This window comes from Triplophysa rosa, linkage group LG10 (assembly GCF_024868665.1).
Source record: "Triplophysa rosa linkage group LG10, Trosa_1v2, whole genome shotgun sequence".
Taxonomy (NCBI): Eukaryota; Metazoa; Chordata; class Actinopteri; order Cypriniformes; family Nemacheilidae; genus Triplophysa; species Triplophysa rosa.
The window spans coordinates 12,836,112-12,847,394 of NC_079899.1; the positions used below are offsets into that span (position 1 = coordinate 12,836,112).

Below are 11,283 nucleotides of genomic sequence, written 5' to 3' on the forward strand. Positions count from 1 at the left end.
GTCAAACAACGAGGCCATTGAAATGTTGAATTATTTTTCTAGATTAAAAATCAAAGAATAAAAAATTGATAATGCATACTTAGATTTCAATGTTGCTTTCATAAAGTACATTTTACGGGAAAACATTTCAATTTAAAAAAATATTTATTGTTATACTATTACTGGAGTACATATGTCAGAAACGAGGTGGTACAAGAAAGACCTCTGCCAAAAAAGTAATATTAATTAGGATTTGTTCTGAGGTGGGCAAATATGTTTTTCGAGGATTAACATAATTTCAAATGACAGTTTATGCAAAGTGAAATGGCACCTTAAAGTCCCTCTGCTTTTGATAATATTGATCACTTAACTAATCTTAGAGCACTAAAATAGCATATGCAAAATGGTTTTCCAGTAATGATAATTCTTCATCCTTTAAAATGACCTCATTTAGTCACTTACCACATGAAACCACGTGAGCGGCCAGGAGACGCCCCCGTGGTGGCAAACACCCAGCAAAAATGACTGCTTACATATCAAGAAACGCAATTCCGGCCATCTTTCAGAACACTGATTCTAGTCTAGGATCACAGTCCAGCTGCTTTAATTATACTAATTGCGTGTTTTATACTGCCTTCACGTGCTCTCGGAATTATCAGAAAGTTAGAAGAGTAGGAGAGTTTCCGAGGTAAAAATTGCACTCTGATGTCACATTGTCCCACTGGGAAGTTGGGAAATAATTTTGATACCCGAGTTCCCGAGATGGGCGGGCCTTACACAATCAACATGACGGATTTGAGAAGGATTTCTTCTGTGACAGATATGATTAGTTTTTCCGCAACAGTTAAATTAGTACATATTTACATATATGAATAACCATTTGAAGCATATGTTTCACACACTGCGAAAATAGCATGTATTTCACCAATATTCCAGAATAGTCACAAGCTGACTAGTAAAACTATACAGTAGGATGTACAATTGAAAACTATTACCATATTAAATTTTCCCAAGACACACGAATCTGCATGAATCTGGCGTCCTCCATTCTTTACGACAACAAAGCACCTGACCACAACCAGCTCGGAATCGTGACATCAGAATTGGGAATTATCAAATTTCCGAGAGCACGTGAAGGCAGCATTAGTCCCGGTTTCTTTGTTTCTCCTATTCTCCTCAAGGGCGGTATGTGACGGGCTAGTAAATTTCATCCCAAAATGGCCGCAGATCTCCACTATGGAAAAGTTCCTCACCACACGCATTCAATCTGAAATGTAATTTTCTTTGTTTTTTTATTACATTATTAATGCAGTTTTCCCTATCTATTTTGACGGGGTGGTTGGTTTGGGCTGGACGGACCCTCAAGTTAGTGTGAGGGGGTGCAAAGTCAAACGGGATGCACACAAATGTTTAAAAGCATTTACAAAAAATAAGGTTTATTTTGAATAAACATATTTTATGTAATCAAGGACACACATATAATCCTGAAAATAATAAATGTTTGAAAAATAATATAACATATTTGGTGATATTGTATATCCAAATGTCATGTTGGTCACCATGGACATGTGACATTGGCTATAGCTAATGAAAAATTATTAAAAATTTAATAAATGTCACTTTTAAAAAACGTATTTTATCATGTGTCATGTTAACAAACTTGAATTAATAACTTAAAGCTTTAGAAACACACTTTAGGACATTTTTGTGCCTTATGCATCTCATCAGACGCAAATGGCATAATGACTCGGCTTGCATTTGCTATATAAAGTTTGACTTGCCATGTCCTGACTTCAGCATCGCTTTAACAACTATGCTTTGTCATTTATCGTTAAAATAGACTTCATAAACGAACAACCTGTCTATTACTTACCAAGTTCTTGTCGGCATCACGTCTGGCATACCACAGATAAATACTGTGAGCATTCAGATGAGGCCGTGGGCGCAGGCCTCTCTTCTCTCTTCTGATATGTCTCCAGTATGGGAAGCCGAACACACCAAATGTGGAACGAAACGGAGCGGTGTCGTAGAGCTCGTGCAGCGCTGACATGCCAGTGGCGCGGTTAATTGGGCCGCACCGCGCAACCGACTCTACCGCGCAGGGAGGACGAGTTGTTTGCGCTGCTGAACGGCCGGGGCGGCGCGAACTGATCCTCAGCAGCGCTGCGCCGACCAATTACAACAGCGCAGTGCGAACCAATTAAATCAAAGGCGCCAATGGTTTAAATTTGACCCATAAACTTCCGCTATGGCTAGGCGTATTGTTGAAACTATATTAAGTAGTCGTAAAGTTACATTTCTATTCAATATTTATACCTTCTTCTCATGTTCACAGATCCACGTGAGGCCTCACCCCTGAAATTACGCGAGAACTGAAATGATGGTCTGGGTGTTTGTGTCAACTAGCCTATTAAAAAGGCGTCGAATCTCATTTTGTACATTCGGAGAATTGTCTCTGCCCCCCCAAAGCCTCATCAATACTATTTAAAATATCAGGACTACTTAATATAGTTTCAACAATATGCCTAGCCATAGCGGAAGTTTATGGGTCAAATTTAAAATGAGGAAAACAATTTAAATTATATCCTTATATCCTATAATTTTGCAGGGGAAAAATGTATTTTACGTTATATTTCTTTTTGTCCAGTTTACAGAAAATATCCATTTTTTTACGGAATGTTTTTTTTACATTGTATGGTATTTTGGTCTGGTCTGATCAACTTGCTGCCTTCTCATTAGGGAGCATTACATTCATCCTTCATGGATGAGGCAGTCACAGAATGTAGATTGATATGAGCTCAATGAAAGTTCTTGTGAATATGGTGGATGGAGTCATCACCATATTAGCCTCATGTAATTTTTCTCCAAGCTTTGCCTTAACCACAGTTTAATTCTAATAAAAATATGTGTAGTAACTATTTTTTGTGGATTTGTATCACCATATGTGTATGTGTTACTAAATATGTTTTACTAACGTATGTTTTACTAATTATACACTATATACTTTGATATAGTGAGACCATGGTAAATTTGTGGATACTATAATTTAGCTATAAAACCAAACCAAAGAACAATGGTAATAGGAATAGTTTACATTCATAATGACAATTATGTCATTATTTAATCACCCTGCTGTCATTTTTAACCTGTGTGATTTTCTTTCTTCTGCAGAATAAAAAAGAAGATATTTTGAAAAATGTTGGCAACCAAAACTGTCCGTCCCCATTGACTTCAATTGTATGGGCACAAAACCAATGCAAGTAATTGGGGACCAAGTGTTTTCTGTTACCAACATTTTTCAAAATATATTCTTTTGTGTTCTGCAGAAGAAAGAAAGTCATCACAGGTTTAAATGGATATTTTAAATAGTATTGATGAGGCTTTGGGGGGCAGAGACAATTCTCTGAATGTACAAAATGAGATTCGACGCCTTTTTAATAGGCAAGTTGACACAAACACCCAGACCAGCATTTCAGTTCTCGCGTAATTTCAGGGGTGAGGTCTCACGTGGATCTGTGAACATGAGAAGAAGGTATAAATATTGAATAGAAATGTAATCTTAGGACTACTTAATATAGTTTCAACAATACGCCTAGCCATAGCGGAAGTTTATGGGTCAAATTTAAACCACTGGCGCCTTTGATTTAATTGGTTCGCGCTGCGCTGTTGTAATTGGTCGGCGCAGGCTGCTGAGGATCAGTTGCCGCCCCGGCCGTTCAGCAGGCAAACAACTCGTCCTCCCTGCGCGGTCGAGTCGGTCGTGCTGTTCGGCCCAATTAACGCGCCACTGGCATGTAGCCTGCGCGAGCTCTACGACACCGCTCGTTTCGTTCCACATTTGGTGTGTTCGGCTTCCCATACTCCGGTCTCCTCCAAAACTGGGCCGAGCCTCTTCGTCCCATAGCGTCGGCCTTCTCTTGTACGGGGTCTTTTTCTATTTCTGGCCATTTTGTTTGTGCAGCAGCACTACTACCACCAAACTACAGCAAACACCTCTAATAAGCGTTGCTTTCTACCGTTACGCTCTTTTGTTTAAATAAAAGCAGCTAAAAGCAATGAATCGTAAGAAACATTGTTGCATCTTTTTGCTTTCCAGGATCAGGTAATCTGTGCCGGTTTTCTCAAAGCAAAACTGAATTAGATAATAAATTGTCAGGGCTGGCGTGGCGGAAGAACCCAAGTGCAGGCAGGCGGTGGATAAGGGGTTAACAAATACTTTATTTACAATAGAAAACAAAGGAAATACCCATGAGGGGGTGTCAAAAACAGAAACGAACTAAAATACAAAACTTGACACAAAACACTTCCCTCGATGGGGCAAAAATAAACTAAACAAAACACGACACAACGTCCAGGGCAGGGTAAGGTAAACCAAATAAACAAACAAGGCAAGGGAGCACACTAGGCAAAAGCAACTCACGTGGCACACGAAACTCAGAACGTACACGTAGTACATAAAACTCATCAAACTCAGGACGTAGACGTAGTGCACCAAACTCAGGACGTCACATTGAACAACGAATCCGCACAAGACAGCAAACACACGGGCATTAAATAGGGAGACAGACAAAGGAAGATAACGAGGGGCAGGTGAGGAACATGAGACACGGCGGAAAGCAATACGGGAAACGAGAGGGGCGGGGCCAATGACGAGAAACGAGAAAGCACATGGCATGAAATCAAGGACAAGGAGGCAGGACCACGACAATAAATATGGACTACTATAAATTGAAATTGAATTATTTTATGGTGCCAAAAGCGTTTCTTCTTTACGCTGAAAAGCTACTTCTCACAATCAAAACTAATCAGATCAAAATAAAATATGTATGTCTATATTAAATGATACAAATGTTTTATTTATTTTCTCTTAACCTTTTAAGATTTGATTCAATCAGATTACTTTGAAAAATATTTTTTGTGTGTCCAATCACCCATGGCAATCCCAGCTAACACAGTACGTCCTGACAACGTCGCCAGTTCGTCTTCATTTGGTCACGTGACATTACTTTGTGACACACGTTCTGAGGACGTCTTGGCAACGTTCCATTTCTTAATTTTTGCTTACGTTCCAGAAACGTCCTAGCCACGTCCTCAAATAACGTCGTGAATTAATCCCATGGAAACGTTTTAGCGACGTGATGTACTGGTCCTCAGATAACGGAGACTGGTCATTTGATTAATGAATCTGGTCATTTTTGCTACGTTCCAAGAAACGTCTGAGCCACGTCCTCAAATAACGTCATGAATAATCCCTGGAGAACGTTGTAGCGACGTGATGTACTCGTCTTCAGATGACCTGGACACTGGTCATTTGATTAATGAATCTGTTCATTTCTTTTATTATGTTATTGTATGGAAATTTTATGATCAGATAAAATCTGTTATAATGTCAAAACGAATGCTATTAATCTGATTCAGACAGCTATTAAACTGGAGTATAATTCGATATTACAATTAAACTATTATTTTGTGCGCGCGCGTCTGATAGCGCCTTTGTTCTGCAAAGACCGCGCGCTCTCTCATTTAAACGTTAACGGTCATTTCTTTTTACCTCACTGCCTGATTTTACTTTAGCGGTTTATTAATATTCTTTCTTTACTTTATACCTTACAGATGTGAGAGTAAACACATATTTTAGTGATTTTCAATCGATTTGCGCGTTTAAATGAACGGACCCTGATGTTTGTGTGTGTATTAAAGAAGCTTTTGATTGTTGTTTCTAAAAACGGACAACCTGCTAAACTATGTGGTAAGACAAAATATAATGTTAAGCCTAAACATAATGTTTATTCATCTCTGTCAATAAATATCTGCTTTAAATCCTCTATATTGTGTTGAAGTCTTTGATTTTTTATGTCATGTACAGTATAAATAAAATATCTGATTGTGATGTACAGTGCTGTGTTGAGTTTTATAATCGTTATACTGTGCTTTATACATATTTGAATAGAGAATTACTCCAATTATGCATAAAATGTAATCTTTAACGCACAGATTAAATCACAAATAATTTAATCTTCCATGTGAGGGATGATAATTGTTTAAATAAAATAAAATAAAAAGATTTTAACAACGTGACTGTTTGGTCGTTAGGACTGCTCATCACGTCTCAGAAACGTTATTTGGTACGTCGCTGCGACGAATATGGTACGTTCCAGCTATGTCTTCAGCAGGTAATCACCATGTCCCAACAACGTCCAATGTTACGTCGTCACGACGAATATGGGAATCACAAAGTTACGTCGCTGGAACTTTATTATGGTACGTCGTGGCAACGAATATGGTCCGGTCTTAGTACGTCGTCATAACTTAACTGTGTTAGCTGGGAATACACTTTCCATTATTTAGCAGATAAGGGAGCTCTCCAACTCTGACACACTGTGAATTGTGTGTTATAGGCTATTGTGCTATTGTTTGTCCCGGATAAAATACTGGCAGAAACCCAGCTAACACTGGTTATTGTATTGTAAACAAACTACAATAAACAAACTGTAGTTTTTACTTTATACATCAAATTGATGTCTATCTGATAAGTAAGATCTGAACCATTGTAGTGCCTGTCCCTGAATACCGGTATAATTGTGTAAGCGATCTAGAAGTATTTTATGGTCTACAGTATCGAACGCAGAACTAAGGTCAAGCAGGACTAGGAGTGAGATGTTACCTTTATCTGATGCTATAAGCAGGTCATTTGTAATTTTAACGAGCGCAGTTTCAGTACTATGATTTGGTCTAAAGCCTGACTGAAATTTTTCGTGTATGTCATTATTTTGTAAGAAAGAGCACAACTGAGTGGACACTACTTTTTCAAGTATTTTAGACAGGTAAGGGAGATTTGAAATCAGTCTATAGTTTCCTAGTTCATTGGAGTCTAAGTTTGGTTTCTTGAAAAGAGGCTTAATGACGGCCAGTTTAAAGGGTCCTGGGACATGGCCTAGATTAATTGAAGAGTTGATAATGTTATAAATGGGCTCAATTGCAACGGGTAATAACTCTTTTAGTAATTTTGTTGGTATGGGGTCTAATAAGCAAGTTGTAGGTTTAGATGTTGCAACAAGTTTAATTATATCTTCCTGTTTTATAGGTGAAAAACACTAGCCTTTCTTTTGGGGCAATGGTTGGTACTAATTCATAGGACAGACTTGGAGGTTGAGATTTTACTATTTTATCTCAGTATCTTTTCAATTTTCTCTGTAAAAAGATTCATGAGTTCATTACTACCAAGGTGCGGAGGAATAACCAGGTCAGGTGATGTCTGTTTATTTGTTAATTTAGCAACTGTACTAAATAAAAACCTTGGATTGTTTTTGTTAGTTTCTATGAGGTTGCGGAGGTGCTCAGCCTTTGCTGCTTTTAGTGCCTTTTTATAACAGTTTGCACTCTCTTTCCACATAATTTTAAAGACCTCTAATTGGGTTTGTTTCCATTCACGCTCCAGTTTACGTGTTTCTCTTTTACGGGCGCGAGTGGAGCTATTGTACTATGGTGCTACGTTTTTCTCATTAATCTTTTTTGACTTCATAGGTGCGACAGCTTCTAATGTATTAGAAAAAATAGTGAACAATTTGCTGGTCATGTCATCGAGCGAATTTATAGTCTAATTTCAACGGTTTGGCTGTAGTCCTGATTCAGACCAGCAATGAGTGTAGCCAAAAAGTGTTAAAATTGTTTATTATAAGATCATCAAATCCAAGTAAACATTTAAAACATTTGAAATATACATTATTTATATTATATTTTCTGTCACATTACATTGATACACATTCTACGAAATTATTTTTCTTTAATTTTAACAAATTAAATAAAAATGCAATTACAATTCTTGACCGCTAGATGGCAACTGTAGCCCTACTGAGACTTCTGACAACGCGAGACCTGAAAGTTAGTAGGAGCACTGTTGGCAGCTTGGTATGCACAAAAGTAGAATTAAGAAAGCCAGGATAACGGAAAAGGACCTAGTTTAATCAGTGCATCCCGTAATTTACCATAAAAATACTTTTATTTACACAAAGCATTGCATACATACTTGGGGATTTTCACAGTATCTGATGAAATAATGTACATAGGCGGCCCGTGTTGAAAACGCAATGTCAGCGCATCTACGTGGCGATGATGATAGTTGATGTGCGGCGTTATAGGAGGAGCACGATTTTTTACAGGGCGAGACGACCACAGAATCCACGTGTACCCCGTCACAGATGAAAACAGGGATTCTGATGCCCGGTTTAACAGAACGCAGTTTCATCATGGAGAGACCACTGACTGCTACCGAGCGAGGTACAGTACCAGCTCATACCTATAATTCGATTACCAACATCATGTACAAATTTAAATCTTTGCCTCGATAATCTTTAGTTATATGCATAATTTTTTTGTGTAACGATAAAGAGGACAACAGACTGAATACCCGCAGTGTAGCTCAGAAGCTGACTCTTCATGCATGTCCGCAGATACGACTGGATTTTATTTGATTCAGACACTGTTTATCGTTATTCTTGATTACTTCGATACAATACATCTTCGTCTTAAGAAGGCCGTGTTTACAATTGCTTGTTTGATGGTTTCTACTGGTTATTGTTACCGTGACAGGTGTGAGATCCCATGCAGCATGTAGCATGATCATAGCAAGGTTTCTATTCCTGCTCATCCTGCCTTCATTGAGTATCAGTGCTCCACAAATCCAAACCATCTCCAGGTATGGTCACGTTAACGTTACTTTATACTAGCATAACGAAACTACAGAGTCTTATAGATGTTACATTATGTCGTTTTAACTCTATATGTACTGTATGATCATAGGTCTTTTGAATATTTAGGTGCTCATGGGTGGAATGTTACCTTTGCATCTTAAACACTAAAGGGTTGTTTTAGTGGTTCATATTATCAGTATATAGTATGTATGAAACAGGTTGAATTTGTGTGTGAAATTTTTTTGCAATGTATTTAGGGATGCACCGATATGTAAATTTCGGCCGATAACGATAATCGATAATTCTTGAACATTGGAAGCCGATGACCGATATATTGTCCGATACACAGTTTCTAAATAATATACGTTTTCTGAGACTGAAAATTATTTTTCCCCCTGAAAATCAAGTACCAAGCCTACTGTACTATACCGATAACATTAAAAATGGCCATTTATCGGCCGATACCGATAATTTATCGTGCATCTCTAAATGTATTTATAATACTGCACAATCCCAGTGCATTGCACAATACTCAGTCACTCAGTGAAGTTTGCTCTGAATTTCAAAGACTACTCTGGAAACATGTTTTTTGTGTCATCCATGACCAATGAGCGTACAGTATCTAAACAGATCGCATGAGAAGGTATAGACAACTCACGAAACTTGAAAACCTGCGTTATTTACCATATCAATTAGATGTCATTCTTATGCTTATAGCTGATAACATTGGCATAGTTTCTGAAGTTCTTGTCTGACTGTATTTCATGTCGAACAAATGAATATAAATGGGGGAATGTAGATTGATTCCCTAAAGTGGATGTGCAATTACGATGAGGACATATAACTTTAAACATGTGAAATCAGCTTGGCCCGTTTATATTTCTTTTCCTTTTTTTTTATTAGTGATGGCGTCCTCACACCAGAACTTGTTAATCCCTTTGGACCTGACGAAGACAACCGCAGGTTTTTGTTTTAAATTACACTAAACAGCTTTTTCTGAGTCATGCTGAACGGTCTTTGAATGCATGTTATCAAGAAAGATAATATAGTTGCACCAATAAGGTTCAAAGTCCTTTGTCACATGAGTGATAACACATCAGTGAGAAGTTTACAGCTGACACACTTATATGCTTCAGCAAGGAATATCGGACATAATAAAATGCATTTTTTGCCTTATTTTTTATGAAAAAATATAAAAATTGTAATGTGAGGTTAAAAGGTTAAATGCAAACATGTCAGTATTTTCTTTACATCCTGGTATAAACATAAAGGTCTGAACAAAAGTAGCCATTGTTTTTATTGATCTGCAATTCTGTGTTATAGGCTCCTGCAAAGCTACATCAAGAGCAAGTTAAAGGAGGGTCAGACCAGTCCAGAGCTCAACACAAGGGAACAAGGTTAATATTTTATCATCATTAATAACATTGTCTTTGTTAACCTTATGGATTTATTTCAAGTCACGGTTATTGTGTGCATGAAACATGCTTCAGTACAGATTTTGCACTCTGTAGTACTAGTGTGGGGTGGTGTGTTGGAGATAGTAAACCAGACATGTGTGTGGTCCCTTTAAGAGCTTTGTTCTAAATGAGAACCTAACTCATCATGGCTAATAACCAGATAAGGATTTATATTTCTGAGGCAAATTATGTAAGAGGTGACCGATCTTGTGATGTGGTTTCTTTGTCACAGAGTTCTTCCTATTCTCGCTGTATGACTATGATAGAAGTGGGCAGATGGATGGCCTAGAATTGATGCAGCTTCTGACTGATTTTCTTTCTTATCAAGCAATAAGGCCAAAGTCAACAGACTCTGTAAGTGCCGTTTAGATTTGAAGAGGTAATTTTGTTACAGCATTAAAACTGAAGAGATTTTAATTGTCATAACTTCAACTCTCACATTTCAGGTAGTATCTTTGGTGGATCACCTCCTGCAAACTCAAGATCTGAACCAGGATGGGTTATTGGCTCCCTCTGAGCTGTTATCATACACGCTTGACCATGAGCAAGAAAACAACATTGTGCCTCCTGAAGTCCAAGCTGAGATGGTAGAAGAGACAAAGAGAGAACAAACGGATACAAAAACAGAGGGAGGAGTTCCTGAAATTCACCTGCAAGAGGCAGAGATCCAAAAGAACCAAGAGCCTGAACAGGACCAGCTTGTAGAACATGAGAATGAGACACAACCAGCTCAACAACACCGACAGGTTGAGGATCCTAGAGATCTAAACCAGATACCAGAACAGCCAGCTGGACAACAGCTTTAATTTGCAAGATGATGCAAGTTGCAAGATGATCATCAAGGAACAGAACAACATGCAAGTCCATGAAATGCACCCAAAGTAACGCCAAATTTACCACTCCGTTACAAACCGGCCATACTTTGGAAACCATAAAGTCAGTTCTGCTTTTTTTTTGGTTTCACCAAATGGATATATTGTACAACTGGGGCCTAAATTACTGTAGAGTTGTTTTTGAAAGCACGTGTTAAGTTTTACCCTCTCATATAGTCTTTCAAGTCCATCAAACAGCACAATATTTTAACACAAGTTACAAAAATGTGCTTTGGAACTCACATAACCAACTGAATTCATGGTTCAAACTATGCAAACTCAGAA

The 11,283-nt window shown here is 38.0% G+C and overlaps 1 protein-coding gene across 1 annotated transcript; it reads left to right on the top strand.

The window, feature by feature from the left end:
- Positions 1–7,160: 7,160 nt before the first annotated feature.
- On the top strand, positions 7,161–10,932 carry cgref1 (cell growth regulator with EF-hand domain 1). The gene is made up of 6 exons (XM_057344519.1): positions 7,161–8,256; positions 8,569–8,674; positions 9,573–9,632; positions 9,993–10,066; positions 10,359–10,480; positions 10,573–10,932. The coding sequence occupies exons 1-6, from the start codon at positions 8,178–8,180 to the stop codon at positions 10,930–10,932; spliced, it is 801 nt and encodes a 266-aa protein (XP_057200502.1). The 5' UTR covers positions 7,161–8,177.
- The last annotated feature ends 351 nt before the right edge of the window (positions 10,933–11,283 follow it).

Bases quoted from the DNA above. Each gene is read 5' to 3' on its own strand.
- cgref1 (XM_057344519.1), top strand. From the start codon at position 8,178: ATGAAAACAGGGATTCTGATGCCCGGTTTAACAGAACGCAGTTTCATC. The intron at 8,675-9,572 runs GTATGGTCACGT...TTTTTTTATTAG, and splicing joins CAAATCCAAACCATCTCCAG to TGATGGCGTCCTCACACCAG. The intron at 9,633-9,992 runs GTTTTTGTTTTA...TCTGTGTTATAG, and splicing joins CCTGACGAAGACAACCGCAG to GCTCCTGCAAAGCTACATCA.